The sequence below is a fragment of the Ictidomys tridecemlineatus genome, chromosome 5 (genome assembly GCF_052094955.1).
Source record: "Ictidomys tridecemlineatus isolate mIctTri1 chromosome 5, mIctTri1.hap1, whole genome shotgun sequence".
Classification (NCBI taxonomy): Eukaryota; Metazoa; Chordata; class Mammalia; order Rodentia; family Sciuridae; genus Ictidomys; species Ictidomys tridecemlineatus.
This window is the reverse complement of record NC_135481.1, coordinates 3674706-3693937: the sequence shown is the minus strand read 5'-3', so window position 1 is coordinate 3693937 and position 19232 is coordinate 3674706. Positions and strand designations below refer to the sequence as shown.

The 19232-nt window shown below is 38.7% G+C and overlaps 2 protein-coding genes across 9 annotated transcripts in view; one reads left to right on the top strand and one right to left on the bottom strand.

Moving 5' to 3' along the window:
* The window catches only part of Gabrb3 (gamma-aminobutyric acid type A receptor subunit beta3), a 396285-nt gene that overhangs the window by 7997 nt on the left and 369056 nt on the right, over nt 1–19232 (top strand). The gene's annotated exons all lie outside the window — the stretch shown is intronic.
* Gabra5 (gamma-aminobutyric acid type A receptor subunit alpha5) overlaps nt 1–19232 on the bottom strand; it is a 75853-nt gene that overhangs the window by 18184 nt on the left and 38437 nt on the right. For all 8 annotated transcript variants that reach the window (XM_040274470.2, XM_040274465.2, XM_040274469.2 and 5 more), the window contains one exon: nt 6259–6341. In XM_040274470.2, coding sequence (XP_040130404.1) covers nt 6259–6341 — 83 coding nt within the window. The remainder of the gene's footprint in view (nt 1–6258; nt 6342–19232) is intronic.

Here is a 19232-nt window from a genome sequence, read left to right as displayed (position 1 = left end):
GATGCTTAATAAATAATAGCCACAGTGAGTATAACCATATGTCAAGAAGGATTTTTGCTTGGTGTCTAACCCAGTCTAAAGAAAAGAGATTTCTATTTGAATTTTCTCCTCCCTTATTCCCTCCCTCCCTTCCTTCCTTATTTATGTTGTGGATTGAATCCATAGGCTTCATACATGGTAAGCACTCACTCCACCTCTAAGCCTCCAGCCCTTAACTGAATTCTGATTGTCAGCAGATCTAATTTTTGAGGAAAATAGTCAGTCTCATTTGACAGACTGTGCAGGGACATCCAGGAACTACTAACAGCCATGCAAAAGGTCTGTGTTGCTCTGCATTAATTACATATGATGTTAGAGAAATGCAGGTTAGAATGTCACAAGTAACTAGTATCTTTGTGATCTGAAAATGTACAGCATTTGAGTTCTCTGAAGCCTATGTCTCTAGCTTCCCTCTCTCTTCTAAAACCAGGGTGGGAATAAGCATAGCAACTACCTTATCAAGACCCTGTCACACATTACCTGTATGACTGTAGTCTCCTGGGTTGGAAACTAAATCCATAACTGACATTGTGGCTTGCATAACATAGAGAAGAAAAGTTTGCAAAATATGAATATATTTAGATGTGGCATCTTGAAGGGTCTAGCAGAGGCCCAATAATCTTGCTTTAAATTTAAGAGATAAAATAAATCAAGAGGGTATTGCACAGCCTTTGCCTTATCCAGAACCAGTTAAGAGGTAAGTGAGCAATCAGCAGATGGGATGAACAGATAACACATCTGCCTTATTACCAACTATGCCACCACTGTAGATCATGAAGCACTTCACCAGCTCATAGTTAAGTCCTTGCAAAATTACACAGGGTCTGAGAGAACATGATAAAGAAACTATGCTCTCTGTGTTTGTGGACTTTTAGTAGAAATAGATCAGGAAAGAAGGACTGTCACCTTCCCAGCAGAAAGATGCTCTGCCTCAATGACAGGAGTAAGAAGCACTGAAGGAGGATGAGAGTCCTCAGAGAAAATCTCTTACATAATTTCCTCACTTTCATAAACCACTTCACTTTTTTACCTTCAAACCAGCAGCTTCTCCCAATTACGACCAGCTTTCACGTCACCTTGTCTTAAAATCACAGTGCTATCTTTGAATCATGCCCCTCTTTCATCCTACATATTCTGTTTTCATATCTGGCCAACAACTCCTCTCAGGTCTTATCTCTTCTACCTGCTTCTTGGGAATTTCTAGCTCTTGATGTCACCTCCAGGAACAGTCAAATCAGTATGTGGTTCCTTTGTTCAATACGCATCACCCGCTCTGCCTGCTACTTTTAGAAATACTTTTGTATTTATGGTCTTTCCTGTTTAGCTTGTAATGCCATTCTGCCAGTTCCCCAAAGGAGGCTTCCCCTCTTGTTAAAATGTATTTTTAATTGACAAATAAAAATTGTGCAAATTTATGGGGTACAAAGTGATGATTTGAGCTATGTATACAGTGCAGAAAGATTCTGTCAACATAGTTAATATATATCTATTACCTCACTAACTCATCATTTTTTTATGTGTGTGATGAGAACATTAGCAGTCAATTTTATCAGCTTTGAAATACACATTATTATCAACTGTGGTCAGCATTCTGTGTAATAGACCACAAATTCTATTCCTGTGGTCTACTGAAATTTTGCACTCTGAAACCAACATCTTCCTTGTGCCCATCCTTCTCTACCCACACCCAACCTCTTGGAACAATCCAGTCTCTTTGTTTCTACGAGAATCCAAAAACAAGCAAGATCATACAGAATTCATCCTTCTGTGACTTGCTGATTTCAGAGGAGGTTTCTCATGTCATTCTAGACCTGGACTAACAGAGGAGGGGTTTTCTGTGTTTTGCCCTTATTTCCATTATATCTCTTTCTATTCAAATCCTACCAGGTTCATTTCAGATCCCCATGGTGAGCTATCTTTTCTGTGAATCTCAAATGGCTTTAAGTTGCAAAAAGATATTTAATCCAATGATCTACATGTGTCCATCAGCTCCTCAGGAGAAGCTCATGGTTGATACTTGTGTGTTCCTCCTTGCACCAAGCAGAGAGCCGAATGCTTTCCATGCCTGCTACAGATCCAATGTTTGTGTCCCCCAGAAATTATATTGAAATGGAATCCTAAATACGATAGTATTAGGAGGTGGGCCTTCACAAGGTCATCAGGACATGTGGGTGGAGCCCTACAAGTGGGATTAGTGACCTTATAAAACAGATTCTCTTGCTCCTTCTACCATCTCCTCTATGAAGAGGAAGCAGGCCCTTAACAGCCACCAAATCTGTCATCAACTTGACCTTGGACTTTCCAGACTCCAGAATTGTGAAGAATAAATTTACATTGCTTATAAGCAGCCTAATTTATGATATTCTATTTTAGCATCCCAAACAGACTCTAAGACAGTCCCTTTAAAACAGCAGTTCTTTTAAATAGCAATTTTCCTAGTCCATTTGAGTGCCTTCTTATTGTGTCTTCACATGGAAGAAGGGCAATCAAGGCTCTCTGAGACTCTCATCACCCCATCATCTCCTGAAGGCCTCATCTTCTAATGCCATCACATTGGGGATTAGGTTTCAATACGTAAATTTGGATGGGACACAAACATTCAGACCATGGCAATAATCAAGTTTAACTAATTAACCAACACAGTTGATGAAACAATCTAAACTCAGGCACAACACAGAAAAAAAACTTCACTGTGTTTCCAAGACCTCAGGCACTGTGACATATTCACATCAGACTTGGAGAAACCTGGGTTCTAGATTGTGCATAGTCATGCTGAGTTGCTATATACTGGAGATGATGAATGCAACAGCAGGGTCATGATTCCACACATGTAAATATATTTACAGCTCACAACAGGGAGACTGATTCCTGATTTCCTAGATGCCCACCAAGGAAGCCTTCAGTTCTAATTTAGCATATATTTTCAGAAATCCAGATAAATTTAAAATTCAATGTTCATAAATCCAGATATTATCTCATAATTTAATATTTAATTCATTGTTCTACAAACAAAATGAGCAAAAGAATCAAGACATTTTCTTTTTTGAACAATTTTGATGTGTTTGAGCATTTAATTTCAAATGGAAACCATGCCATTATCTTTAAGGATTTCTGTATAGACTAGGAAACATCCTCTATAAGCTAGGACTAATTTCAACATTTGTTTGAATTCTTGAAGCTGGAGGCAGCAATAACAGAAATGCCTGCTGCTAATTCACTTCTGCATTAGAGAAACCAGAGCATGTGGCTCATTAGAATAACGACACATATTTGCATTCCTTTGTCTCCTAATAGCAGAGAACTGTTGGATTGGGTAATTTGAAACTCATTATACTATCACATTTAGCCTATGCATACTCAGATGCCTGTGGTATAAGTGAGCAACTTGGCCAAGCATCTATTTTTAGAAAATCCAAAGGATGAAAGGCATTTTGTAGAGTGGCATTTCTTCTCCTAAAATAATTATGTCTTGAACTGAAATCACATAAGCTGACAAAAAGCTATATTTATACAGTTTTCTATCTCTTGGTCATTGTATAAAACATGATATCAATAAAATCCTTTGAACTTTTTGCAAATTGTGGTCATTAACAGTAAATATACACTATTGATCGATATCTGAATCAACTCAAATCCATCTTCAAAATACTGGGCAGATAAAAAGAAATCTGGCAGGACAGTTCAAAACATCTACTGAGTTCGAGAAGTGCCTCTGCTAGTTTTATTCTATATATTTTGTATGATAGTGATCTTATTTAGTTTCATTGAATGTAGAAAGGGAAAAGATCCCACCAGCTGATTACTTCAGTTTTGAATGTGATAAATGATTTAACTGCAGTGGGTTGGCTGTCGAGTATGAGATAATTTAGTGAAGAAAAATTAGGTTGTCACATATTTTTCATCACCAAAAATTGCTCTCGAGTTGCTTGCCCTGAACACAATTACCATTAAATCTAGGCATCACAGTGACTTGAACTTATTTAACCAAAGGACATAGTACCACCACAGTATGAAAAAAACAAAACAAATAAACAAACAAAAAACCTTCAACTTTTCAGTGTTCTGTTTCTGATCAAATCAAAGCATAATTTTCCTATACTGAGAGTGGTATAATTTTAAATTATACAACTAATTTTCCTTGGGAGATGTGGACCACTGATTCTTTTTTTTTTTTTTGGTTGTTCAAAACATTACATAACTCATGATGGACCACTGATCTTCCTCCAGAGATGTGAATAAGTAATTTCCTACAAAAATGCCTTTGGAATCTTTAGTAAGTTTTTTTTTGTCACAAGCTATGATGTCCATAGTCACCCGGTGTAAGCAAGTGATTTAAATATATCCCGGTGACAATGCCCTTCTATTACATCATTCCCCCAAATAAATGTACATGCTAATCTCTCTTTAGCATTTGAAGACCATAGTTTGAAAAAAGACCAATTATTTCCATCTCACTTTACTTTTGGTTCATCACTCATACTTATCTCTCTTAAATTCAAAAGTCCCTTTAAAATGACAGAGTAATAAAACTCTTGGAGTCAAAAAAAGGCTCCACTTCCAGGAATGGCAAAGTGGCTGCTATGAGGTAACAACCATTAAGTCTGGACACCAATAAAAAAAATTACTCCCTGAAGGATCTGGAGAGAGGACAAGTACAGGCAGAAACTAAAGGGTGACACATGGAAGAAGCAATGGCTTTTCCCTTAAAAGGCTGTGTGTCAGTACTGTGAGGTGGCGCTAAGCTTCAGACAGGATTCCTCAGTCTTGACGGTGTGAAGAATCAGAGGAAGAGTCTGTAGTCGCCAAGGCAATGCAGCTGGAAGGTGAGACATCAAATCCTTGAAATTAAAAGAGCCATGGGGAGGAAGCCCCAAGTGTGATATATTCTGATGTACAAAATCTGCACCCAAATTTCTGTCTTACCCCCACACTAGGTATTTGCATGCATGGAGCATGGTCCCACCAGCCCAACAAAGGTCAAAGAAATACCTGACATGTCAGCTGCTGCCTGCCAGGGAAAGGCAGTCTGGAGTTTGAACTCAGCCAAGTTAATTGGTTTTATATATAGAAGTATGATTATAAATAGAAGTGCAAGTGTAAATAGAAGTGGAATATATAATTAAAACTCTATAGATTTAACAGAATCCAGAGTCCTTATAAAATAACCAAGTAGAGCATGCATCCAACATCCAGGCTTTGAATCCTTCCCTAGGGACAGAAACCTCACTTCACCTCATACAGTTGATCAGGGAATCCGCAGAGTTAGCAAATCTAGACACCAACAACTGGGAACAAGGAAAAGGAGTAGGACGAGGGCCTACTTGGACTTTCAGTCACCACAGTCCCATACCCTTCCCAAGCTCAGCTCAGTGTAAGTGGATGCAAAACACCAGCTCCCAGATTCTTCCTAGGGAGGGAGAGGCAGATCATGGATCTAGCATCCCAACTTTTCTAGGTGCTACACAGATGTCTGGCTTCCCATGGAGCCTGCCTTTGAGCACCAAGGGGACTCAGCACTACCCAGTCACCTAAGAGCCAGTGAGAACAGAGATGGCAACTGGTCTCACAGCCCATGCCACTGGTTCAGCACACAGCAAACAGGGAGAAAACCCTAGATCTCAGCTGCTCTCTGGAAAAGAAAATAGTTGGATGAAGCATCCCATAATACAGCTTTTCTGAGATGCCCGAGGAAAAGGTTTCAGTCTTGTTAGTTTCTGAGTGCCAATGAGACCCAAATACCTTGTGGCTGTTTAAAACAACAACAAAAAGACGTAGATTGGATGAGACAGAGATCTCCAGAGTATCTTGCCAGAAGGACTGGTGAAGGTCTTCTCCTGAATATAGTCAGCTCAGTTAGACTGGGAAGCCTCCTCCCCCTTAGCTCATGTGTTAAAGGCTTGTCTTAAGGGTGGGATATTGGGAGGTGGTCGAGCCTTTGGGAGATGGAAGCTTGTAGGAGGTCTTTATATCTCTGGAATACAAACTCAAAGGGGACTATGGAACCCAAAGACTTCCTTTTTTTCTTGCTCTCTGACTTATGATACAGGTGGCCATATTTTCACTTTAAAGACAAGGAAACTAATGTGGCAAGGACAAAGCACTCTCTAGTCTTCTCTGATTGCACCATACTGTGCTCATACACAACCTACATTCTTCTCCATGAATGTGGAATTGACCTCAAAAGTATATCCAGGGTTCTTACTTATGAAAATAACTTACAGCTGCCAAATTTCAGAGGGCAAGCATGGGCATCCATCGGGAAGTCTTCAAGTTGCATGGGGCACTCAGCAGAGATGGTCAAGCTGAAAAAAAAAGAGATCAGACCTTTAAATGATTCACTGTCTACTGAGCAGCTGCCTTGTCCCAGAAAGCCATATCAAATACTAATTTTAACAAATACCTTTTGTGTTATTGTTTAAAATGTCTTCACTAAAGTACCTAAATTTGCGTAGTAGTAGATGAGTATCATTCAGAAATAAGGCTTAGAATCAAATCCACTCAGCTTGGTATGTGGTTTCTCCCCTCCCATCTATATACATAACTGCTTGTAAAACAACTAAAGATGCACTTAAAAGTATTTACTCTTTGTTTCCCATCCCTTATTCATCATTATCTAAAAAGGGTTACCTTGATGAGGCTGAAAATATACACATTATCTAAAATAGCTCATGAGCTCAAAAAAATGTAAATCAATGTAGATAAATGCACACAGTTTTACCAGAACCTGGCTATACTCATTGTTTAATAGATTGATATGAAACCGTACAGTAAGTAAATGTAGGTTGCAATAGGAATGCTCTGGTAAAACTGAATTTGCTTTTTAATTCAAGCCTAGTTTTCCTAATAATAACACCAACAACCACCACCACCATCACCAATAACTACAATAGTGATAATAATGACAGTGGACCTGTTTGTGCCAGGAACTGTTTTGAATGCTTTACCTACGTTCACTCATGAAATCATAGCAGTATGATTAGATCCCTTACTATTATGACCTCAGTTCATGGAGGAGGAAATTTAGTGTGTAGAATAAGGAATCAGACCCTAAATGCAAGGCTCTCATGGCAAGATCCTCTGCTGCCAGCTTTTGAGTGCAGAGGCTCCCTAAAGGCATCTGCTGCTTGCCACACAGCCACAGGCTCTGCTCTGGAAGAAGCAAGTGCACTTGCAGAGCTACCACATGTGGGAATTCCATGGTCTGCACAGGGCTTGAGGGTGCTCCCCAAAAGTTCATATGCCTGAAGCTTGGGCCCCAGTGTGGGGTTATTGAGGTGGTAGAAGCTATAAGAGGTGGGGCCTAATGGGAGATGATTAGGTCACTGGTGCCACTGCCTTTGTAAGGCCTTAATGTAGTTCCTACAGGACCCCAGTTAAAAAGTGACAGACTGGCCCTTGAATCTGGAGTCCTGTCTTACCACAAGGACACTTCTGCTCATGCCTCTACCATTGTGATGTCATCTCCATGAAGCCCTCACAAAAGACTGAACAGATGGAATCACCTGACCTTGAACTTTCAGTCCTCAAAACAAAAATCTCCTTACTTTATTCATTACCCAGCATCAAGTATTTTGTCATAGTCACAAAAAATGAACAAGAATTTTTATTTATCTTACAGACCTTTTTCTAATTAAAATTCCAAATTGTATTGAGCTTATCTTCTGTTTCTTGATTTTCTTTCCATTATTTAAAATAAAATGAATTATATAAAATGAAATCATAAGACAAAACATTTGACTTCAAATGCATGTTGTCTACTTCTAAAGCAAATAATAATTCCATTTTAAATAGCACTATGGTCAATGCCTCATTGTATTATATTTGAACACTGCTTAAGCACCCAGGAGGAGAATCAAAATGTAAAAACATTCATTTTTACCTTTATTACTTCCTCCTATTAATATAGATTAAACTATAATTATTAGATTGGGCACATAATTCACACTTGCTGATTGTAGACTGAGTAGTCAATGCGTGCATTGTCTGATTGAAACTAAAATGTGACCAGTGGAAAGAGGTCTGTGCCCATCAGGAGAGAGAATTCTCCATTCACAATACTATGAAAGACAGTCCCTCAAATACATAGAGTCCCAGAGAGCTATAAGTACAAATGGACAGAAGTCTCATGTTGAAGCAAGGAGATGATTTTTAAAATGGCATATTCCATGTATATTCATAAATTATGAGAAAATACAGAAAAAAAATAAAAAGGATAATTACAAATACCTACAATTTTATTGTGAATTTACTTGGTACAGGTAACCCAGAATTCTTCTATATGTATGTATATTTTCTTTTCATTCCTGGTATTTAAAATGCATTCTTTTTTTAAAACCCAACATTAGAGCTGAAGTATTTCCCACATTACTAAAATCTACATAATTGTGACTCTGAGGGACTGAATTTTTAATTCTAGCATGCATGTGTATGTGTAATAACAAATAAACTGTTGTTAGATTTTTACATTATTTTGCATGACTGATAATCTGCAATGGATCTCTTCAATCATAAACTATGAAAAAAAGGTACATTCTAAGAGACTATGAAATGGGTGAGGTAAATAGAGATTCACTTACTACAATTATGAAAATTAGGAATGAAAAAGCATAGTCTGTGAGAGTGGTATTCAGACAACACAAAGGAAATAATGTTGGTTTTTTTTTTAACGTGGTTGTCAGCAAACTTAAGCAATTTGTTGAGTAAAACAATAACAAACAGAGAATTTAAATGACTCAGATATAATCTAGAGAATAAAATCACAAGTGATCTCAGAATATCTAGAATTTCCTTAAGAAGCAAAATTTTAATAGAGAACCAGGACAGACAGACATATATATATATCTGTGAGAGCAGGTTCAAAACAATAAATGTGAGAGCACGTGGAAAGACAGGGTAGTAGGGGCTCTTTGGGTGGGTTTATGGCCTCCCTTCTAACAATTCATGGACCAGGGAGACAGGAACACCCAGGGCCCACCACTGGAGCAGTGCGGGGAGTTCAGGGGGAGAGGGTAGTTCAGGTGATTCTGCCTCCACCCAGCTTGAGTACTGAGCCTGCAACCAGCAGACCCAGCTCTGAGTCGCCCCCTACTGACGACATCATGGGTCCACTCCCATCCCCAGGGCAGATGTGGAGATGGTGCCTCAATGGCAGAATCTTCTTTTCAGTCACAGCTATGTCTCTAAGACACCTTAACTGGGGTTCTGGTTCCAGCAAACACTCAGTTTCCACTGGATCTGTAGACTGCCCGGAAACCAGGTCTATTGGCTGAGTTCTTGACAACTTGATGACTTGCGATTAGCTCCTCCTTTCCTTGCTCTGTGCTGGTCTGCTTCATTCCACCTTCCCACTCCAGGTACCACAGTTCAGAACCTCTGTTGTCCATCCCTATTTGTCAGAGCAAGCCACCCCCTAACATACACACACACACACACACACACACACACACACACACACACACACACGTACCCAGGAAACTTGATACCCCCCTTGGGCACACTACCCATTCCTGGATTACGACTGGTTTCCTGGCCAAGACCATGCACTTACAAGGGGAACCAGAGCCCTGTGCCTGTCATGGTGGGATTCACTCTGGCTGGTTGATTCCCAGAGCTACCCATCTCTGGAAAATCACTGCACTGACAACATTTAAAGGTGGCATTCTGCAAGGAAGTCACACCAAGGTCTACTTTTAGCATACTGTAGGAGTGAATGTGTCTGCAGGTACGTGCATGTGTGTGTGTATGCGGGTACGTGCATGTGTGTGTGTGTGTGTTATAAGGAGGGCAGGGCATAGTAAGAACGTGCAAAGACAGGTCAATAGAAATTAGCTGGATATTATGGTTTAGATATGAAGTATCCCTCATTAGCTCATGTGTGAGACAACACAAGAAGCTGAGAGGGAAAATGATTCATCAATGTACTAATCCCCTGATAGGGATCACCTGATAACTGTAGGCAGACACGGTGTGGTTGGAGGAGTGGGTCAGTGGGGGAGTGCTTTTGGGGTAGATATAGTTTGTCCCTGGTGAGAGGAATCTCCCTCCCTCCCTGCCTCTCTCTCTCTCTGCTTTCTGGTGCCATGTTTCCAGCTGCTTTCCTCTACCACACCCCTCCACCATAATATTCTGCCTTACCTTGAGCTCTGAGGGATAGAGCCCACCTTCTATAGACTGATACCTCTGAAACCAGAAGCCCCCGAATAAACTTTTCCTTCTCTAATCATTATTATCAAGTCTTTGGGTCACAGCAGCAAAATAGTTGACTGAAATATATATATAAAATATATGGATCTATATTAAAAAAAGATTCTTTAAAATGCTTCCAGTAAAAACATAAAAAAAGAGTGCTTTCTATAATTACCACCTCAATAAATGATTAAGTTTCAATGATTAGTCCTCAGTTTTATAGAGCTCCTTAGAATCAGAATCTAAAACCTCAGAAAAGTATACTTCATCTATGAAAGTGTCTAACAAATGAATTAATTATTCAGATAAGTCCTCCAACAGCAAATGTTTCAGCCTGAGTGAGAGAATAAATTTAAAATTCTTGATGCCTTTAAATGTCTCACAACAATGGTTTGTGCTTATGTCTCTAGAGGGAAACTTCTATTCATGGGGTCTTTGAAATGTAAGGGCCTTGATGTATGTCCAACCTCCTTCACAGAGAACTGAGATCAAAGCCCTCTAGGAATGGTTGACTATCATAGCTCAAAAGTGCCAGTCAGGTTACTGAGTCCAGGAATTCAGTATTTTTTTTCCAAAAGTCCAATTTACGTTTTACTTCTAATTTCTGTTAAGACAGTTTAAGCACTGACTTGTTGGAGCATAAGGTCCCATTTGTGAAAAACCTCTTAATTGTAGGGTAAAGAAAGACTATTTTGTCAATTAAGATCATTGTTCCGTCTTGGATTTTTATCATCCTAATTGAGATCTGACCAAAAGCAGCAGCTCACAGGTGAGCACTTTAAGACAGATAAAACAACCAAATTCTAGAGTAGCTTTAGCATTGAATGAACTAACTCTTCCTAACTCCTCTGGTCAAGTTTTCTCATTTGAAAAAGAATGATAACAGCAATTGCTTTTATAACCAGAAAGAAATAATTAATAGTTACAAAAAACTGGTTAAAAGTGTTGGTCCAAGACCAGAAATTTAATAACAATAAGTAATTGAAGAAAGTGTCCAGATTCCTAGCCATATTCTCTTCAGATTTGAGACCTTCTCACCCATGTAGAAATACAGCACTAATGCAGTGGAAGGTAGTGCCATGCTGGGCAAAATAAGAACTATGCTCACCTGCTTATGTTCTCAAGCACAGAAACCCCAAGCCTCTGAATGCAATCTCACATGGAAAAATGCTCTGCAGATGTGATTAGTTTAAGGCTCTTCTGAAGGAGAGGTTTTTTCCTGGATTATCCATGTGGGAACAATATAATCACAAGGGTCTTTATAAAGGGGAGGCAAGAGCATCAGTTTCAGAGATGCGATGAGGGAAGCAGAGGTGGGAATGATGTGGTTGAGAGCCCAGGAATGCAGGTGTCCTCTAGAAACTGGAAGAAGCAAGGTAAGGATTCTCCCCTAGAGCTTCCAGAAGGAATGCAAACCTGCCAACACCTTAATTTTAGCCTTATAAGATTCTTTTGGGGTTCTTGACCACCAGTACTATAATATAATAAAATGTGCTATTTTAAGCAAATAAGCTCTTGACAATTTGTTACACTGCCAACAGGTAACTGATACAAATTTTGATATCTGGAAGAGGGAAACTATTGTAATAAATTTCTGAAAATGTGGAAATGGCTTTGGAATTTGGCAGTGGGTAGAGGCTGGAAGGAAACTGAGATAAATAACAGAAATCCTACATTACCCTAAATAGACTGTTCCTAGACACATGGGTGTTAAGGACTCTGTACTGAGGATTTGCAAGAAAGTGATGAGCATGTATAGAAAACTTATGCTGTCATTGAGAATAGCTAAATGGCCAAAAACATACTGTTGTTAGAAATACAGAGATCAAAGGATCTGCTGGTGAGAGTCTGAAGGAAACGCAGAGCAGGCTGTTGGAAACTGTAAGAGAGAATACGACTGTTGTATAGTGAGAGAAAGCTTGGCTGAACTGTATCTACAGTTATGCAGACAGCAGGACTTACAAACAATCATAGTAACATAAATAATGGCTCCTGAAAACATAAGGTCTTCATTCCTGGAGCATGTAAACATTACCTTTCATGGGAAAAAAGGTCTTTGCAGATGAGAATAAGTTAAGGGTCTTGAGATGAGGAAGTCATCCAGGTGTGCCCTAAATGCAATCATCTCTTGAGACAGGCAAGAGATGAAACACAGAAGAGGGAAGGAGATGAAAACAGAGATGACAGATGTGAGGTGCTGAGTTGCTGGCTTGAAGAGGTAGGCAGGAGCCTTGGGCCAAGGAATGCAAGACAAGGACTCTAAAAAAGGTGATGAATTTTTCCCAAGAGCCTCCAGAGAGCGTGTGGAGCTCTGCCAACATCTTGATTTTTGCTCCAGTGAAACTGATTTCAGATTCATGTGCTCCAGAAGCTTAAGAGAATGAATTTGTGTTGTTTAATGCCAACAAATTTGTGGCAATTTGTCATAGAAGTCATAGGAAGCTAACACAATGATGAAAGTTCGTACCTACAGGAGGATATTTCCAAGCCAAGTGTTGAAGTTGTGGCCTGCTTTCTTTCTGCTTCTCATAGTAAAAAGTGAGGGGCAGAGGAGAGAGATGGAATGGAAAGTTGCTAATAAAAGAAAAGACCCTGAATCAATGATTTGGATAACTCTTAATTTTTCTAGGTTGCAAAAGAAAGGAAATATACTACAATTATGACATTCAGTGTCAGAATGGCCTGGTCTTAAGAGAAAAACAAGGGAGTCATAGGACAACGTTATGCTCATGCATCTGAACAACACAGAAAGCTTTCTGAGATTATTAGATGTGTGACTCAGGGGCCGCCTCTGTCATGTAAGTGGAAGCCAGAGATGAAGAGGGGATTATCCATGAACAAGCATAGAAGAGCTGCTTGTCAAATGGCAGCAACATTTGAGACATCTATGGGAGACCCATGAGATTCTCAAAAATTTTACATTAACAGAAACACTGCTGCATTGGACTGAATGGGACAGAGGACACAATGAAAGAATGTACCAGACTCCCAACATCCTAGAGGCAGGAAACAGGTTGACAACACTCAGCTTCAAATATGTGCTACCCTATGGAAAAGGAAGGAGGCTCCAAGGCCACAACCTCAGACACACAGGGCAGGACCTCACATCACAGAGCTTTAGTGCCAGGCCTTGAAACCTAATGTCGTTTGTATGGCTGGATTTAGAAATTGCTCAGAAATGGTGCTTCCTTTTTCCCTTACCATTTTCTCTCATTTCAAATGGGAAGGTCTATTACTGCTCCCTTATTCCTGTTTCAGTATTGCATTTTTGGAGCAAAGAGCCTCCTGCTTCCTAGGTTCTACAAATTCACAGATGTAGAGGAAATGTGCCTCAAGATAAATCACAGCAGATCCTCACCCAAAGCTGATTTAGACGATTCAGATGATGAGATTTGAAACTTTTGAGCTGATAAATTTTAGTTGAGATTTTGTACATTAATTTGATGCTGTAATATGTTGAGTCTTTTGAGGATATGCAGATGGAGTTAATGTAGTTTGATTGTGGGATGGACATAAATTTGGGGGTCCAGACTGTACATGAGGCAGGAAAACTAATGCCCTTAATCCTAATGCTCCCTTACCTATGAATATATCCTTATGTAGCAAAAGGGCCATTTCAGATATGATTCAGTTAAGGCTCTTGAATACTTGCAAATGCATGTTTATTACGGCTCTATTCACAATAACCAAGACATGGAATCATTCTATGTGTCCCTAAAGCTGCATAAAGAAAATAGGGTTATATATATATATATATATATATATATATATATATATATATATATATATACACACACACACACACACACACACACACACACACACACATATATATATACACACACACACACACACACACACAATAAAGCATTATTCATCCATGAAGAAGAATGAAAATTATGCCATTTGGAGGACTATGGAAGGACATCATGTTAAGTGAAACAAGTCAGACTCATGAAAACAAATATTCCATGCTTTCCCTCATACTTGGAAACTAAGAAAAGATAACCTACAAGTAAAAGAGGAACTTTTAGGGAAAGGGAAAAGTAACTGGGAGTAGAGAAGCAAGAGGGAAAGAAAGGGAGGGCATGCTCAAAGCATGATATATGCTTGTGCAGAAATGTCACAGTGAAACACATTAATATGCTTTAATAATTATAATTTAAAAAGTTAAGACTCTTAGAAATGGGGACACTCTCTTGGATTCTCCTGGTGGGCCCAATGTCATCAACTGCAAGCTACTGGAAAGGGAGAGACTCATACTGGAGGTAGAAAGTGAGGTGAGATAATGGAAACACAGGAGAGTGAGCAGCATCATGACCCATGGAAACAAGCATCCTCCAGAAGCTGAGAAAGAGAAGTAAGTGGGATCCTTCCCAGTGAAAAGCAACTATGTGGCAATGTGTCATGGCAATGGTAGGAAATTCATACAGCAGTTTCCATACAATAAGACAGAAGTAATATTTATTAATTGTATAACCAGTTGCAACTATGCTGAATGTTCCCTAAGTTTTATTGTTGTTCTGGAGTTTTAGGAGTTGAATCCACGGACTCTCATGTGCTTAGTCAAGTGCTCTACTACTGAGCTGCACCCTCATCCCCACCATGGAAGTTTTTCACAAAGCTGACAAGGAAATTTGGAAATATTAGCCAATTTATAAATACTCACAAAGTGTTCGTGTCAATGAAAATACAGACTCGGTTAATGAAATCAGTACTTCACACAGTGTCCTGACCTGATGAGTATTGGCCAGCAGACCACACCTCTCTGGAACCACACAGGCAAGGCACTGCCTTTCATAAAGATGCTACCAGTGACTCTCAGGCAATATTTGAAATCCTTTCGGGGGGGGGGTGTTCTGAAAGTCAATATTAACATGTATAAAATGACTGATGCTATGGAAAAGAAACAATGTTTATTTGGTCATGATGTTTTTACAGCCTTAGGAGCCTGAAAGAACACATCAATGCTTCATTCAGGTGCCTTTCTAGTCCCCAGAATTGTATCCATCTGAAAGACTGCAGGGCTCAGAGGTGCAGCCGCACTGGTAGTGCCCACCTGGCCTCAGAGGAGGAGCAGGCTTATCGCAGTGTGGCCTTGTATGATGCCTCTGGTTTACCCACACAGGTATAAGGCTGAACAAGTCTGTTCAATACTCTAGCAAGGAAGAAGCCACAGAATTCTCCTGGTTCTGTACCTGAGTCACATCCTGAGATATACTAGAACTATAGATCCACATTTTGTGCTATGGCAAGGGGGCATTGAAAGGAAGCCCAGCTCTGAGAATCACATACTCATTTTTCCTGTATTTGACTCATCTCAAAATTGGCAAATGAAGAGACATCTATCCACATCTTCAATTACAAAAAAACTGGCACACACATACACACAGACACACACACACACACACACACACACACACACACAGCAGGCCTCTGTATCCATGGAGCTTCCACCTCCGTGAATTCAATAAACTAAGGATAAGAAATATTCTGAAAAAAAAATGCATCTGTACTGAACATGTAGACCTTCCCTTGTCACTATTCCCTAAACAAAACTGTTTAACAATGATTTAGATAGTGTTTACATTGTGTTTGGAATTTTTAGTAAGTCAGATGCTCTTTTAAATTACATTTAAAAAATGAGTATATAGATGTTATACAAACACCAAGAATTTTGGTATCTATGGAATATTTTTGTATCTATGGTATCTCTAGAACCAACCCTCCCAAAATAAGGGCAAGTGTAGGGTGTGTGTGTGTGTGTGTATGTGTGTATGTGTGTATGTATGTGTGTGTGTGTGTGTGTATGTGTATACGCAGGCATATGTGTGTGTATAAAAAATTAAAGTCACCAGTGCTAGGAATACAGACATTCTTCTTTCTCCTTCAGAAACCTTCCCAGGTATGCTGCCTAATGCTAAAATCCCACCCTGTTGGAGTTTTCTCCCTTACACTCCTTCACTAAGGGGAAAAACAAAACAAACAACCCTCAAATTGTCTTCTAAAGAAAAGAATATATGAACATATTTGTTTTCTTATAAACAATCACTAACATGATGTTCCACTTGTATTATTTTGTGTACCTGCTAGGAATTGCCAATGTTCATGGGAACCTAACTACAATTTAGAATACTATTTTGAAGAAAAATACATTCTAAAGCTTAATTAAATACATAAAAATTGAACATTTTAAAATATGAATGTTGATCAGCCAAGAACAGTGTCTGCCTCATCAGGAAGATCACTGCCAGGCTGACCGATGCCTGTCTTATTACTGACTGGTGTGGGTACTGGTTGTGTTCTGTGATGGTTGTGCATCCACTGTAACGGATTGTCTTGGATCCAGGCTGACTGCAGGACTAGTTTCTTTCAGGAGCTGGGCACTGTACTTGTCCTGGTTTGCCAAGCTCCTTGGGGATTTGTGCCTTAGCACTAACCCTGAACCCATCCAACTCCAAGGCCAGGAGTGGAGTCGGGGAGTATTGCCTGAAATGAAACAGAGGCAAGTCCAAGCAGGGGCTGTTGAGGTGGGAGAGTAGGAATAAGCAATAGAGAGCTGGAATAAAGTTCACAGTGACCTATTTTAAACAATAGAATTTAAATTTGGTGAACACAATCTTTTTAAAAAATAGAACTTAGTGTATTATTTGAAATTTTAAAGTCTTTCAAGAAAGATTATGTTCAAATGATACATGTTTTCATTTACACAACTGTAGCATTCCATGCTTTAAAAAAATTGACTACTGAGATGACACAAATGTCTTTTTGGAAATGGATCTAAATTCTACAACTCACTTCAAGCTTGAGTTACAGAATTCATAAGTTGTTTTATGGCTAATTAATTTCATATGCTTGAATATAATAGGATGTATGGGACACCAACCAGCAGAATTATACTGGACTAAAAGTGAGGTCTGCACTATTTATTAGAATTTTCATTCCCCTTCAACTGTTGGAAAGATGTCACCAACTGTTATTGATGTTGGGAAATTAGCATAAGTTTGATAATTTTGAAAAGCTAACATATTTCTTATCCTACAGGGACATAAGCTTTATTGAACTGTTTTGATTAATATCACTATTTGTTTTTTCATTACTCATGTCCTGAAGAAGGCATCATAATGATGGGTGTGAGAGTGGGAATGTTTTGTTTAATTTTTTATGTGTATTTATATACTCAGCAATAAATATACCTTAACAGGTCAAATGTGGAAAAATAAACATAAGCCTGAACAATAAAATTTGCTGCAAAAGAGGAATATCACAAATATGCAAAGGAGTTACTTTCTCAAAATGAAATTCAAAGTTTAACTTTGAGAAATTCTTTGAGATATTTCTTTAAGCATAAAGCATAAGACAAAGAATAGCATGACATAGAAGAAAGCAGATGGACAAGTCTGTGGAATCAAACAGAGCCAGCTTCTATGATTCAAAATTCTGAAGCAGATTCCATTATATAGGAGCTATCTTACAGTATTATTTAAGGTATTGACATACCAACTTAAAATATGCAGCACAATGCATGACACACTGTAGATGTTTTAAAAACTCTAAGGAAGAAACGAAGGAGATATCAGAAACATTGGCAGATTGGGGGACTCCAAAAGTCTGTCCATCCAGAATGACCTGGCAAAAATTATAAACATCAACCTTTGTTTGAATTTTGGAACCTACAAAAAAAAATCTTACAACAACTAGAGGGATACTCAGTGAAGACAAAAGCACCTGGACTTCAGTAAGAAAGTTCTGAGGCATTTTAAATTACCAAGTACCATCCCCTGCTCTCCAAGTCTACCATAATCCTTGGCAATGGCAGCCCCATTCCTGGTGCAGGTGGCTGGTAACAGAAGCAATTCGAACCTTATTATCAAATGATATCTGTTACTTGTTTTGATCTATCTGAGGTTCCCTGCTTTTGTTTTGCCTGTATCAGAGATTTCCCAGACTGATGTCCTTTCCCAGACAGCATTTGTCTAAAATCTATCCACAGACTCGGGGAGGTTTTTTGATGCTTTTTCCCCCAAGGGGGAGGAGATGGTTTTCATTTTGGTTCAAGGCATTTAAAAATCTGTAGGATAACTATGTAACCACTAAGCTAAAGAAACAATGGCCCCATTTGACAAACAATATAGAATTTACCAAATTAATGGAAAAAAGAAAATAAACCTCAGCAAGCATTCAATATCTATAACAAGCACAAACAACAAATACTATGAAGGTGATGAGGATAGAATTTTCAGAGTTACCACATTACAATTTTTTAAAATGCCTATTTTTAATTAAAAAACAAAGCCCATGAAGAAACAAAGATAGGCTATTTAAAGTGAAAATAAAAATTAACAGAAACTCCCTGAGAATACAAAGACATTAAACTTCTAGGAAACAAATTAAACCAATTGTCTTAAATACCAAAGAACTAAAGAACACCACGCACAAAGTAATAATAAAGGAAGCACAGTACCCAATATCTCAACATACAGAGTACAAGTGAAGAGAGAGAAGTTAGGAAAGAACCAAACAGAAACTCTGGAGGATAAAGACAAGCAAACGAAGCAAAAACACAACTGAAGCAAACAATGTGCGGAGAGTTTCAACAGTAGAATGAAAAATATTCATCAAACTTGGAGGTAAAGTAAAATGAAATTATCCAGTCTGAGGAGGAGGAGGAGAAACAGAAAAGAATGAATAAAAATGAACAGAGTCTCAGAGAGGTCTAAGACACCACCAACATTACCAAATCAAGGACACAGGAAGTCCCAGAACAAGAGAAAGGGAGAAAAGAGAAGGAATAATTGAAGAAATAATGGCTCAAAAAGTTCTAAATTTTATAAGGAATATAAATTTAACATCTAAGAATCCCAGTGAGCTCCTGGTAGGATAAAGTCAAAATAGATATAGATTAAAATACATTATACTAAAATTGTCAAAAGCCAATGATGAAGAAAGAATCATGAAAGAAGCAAAGAAGAAGCAATATATAATGAACAAAGGTACCTAAATAAGAT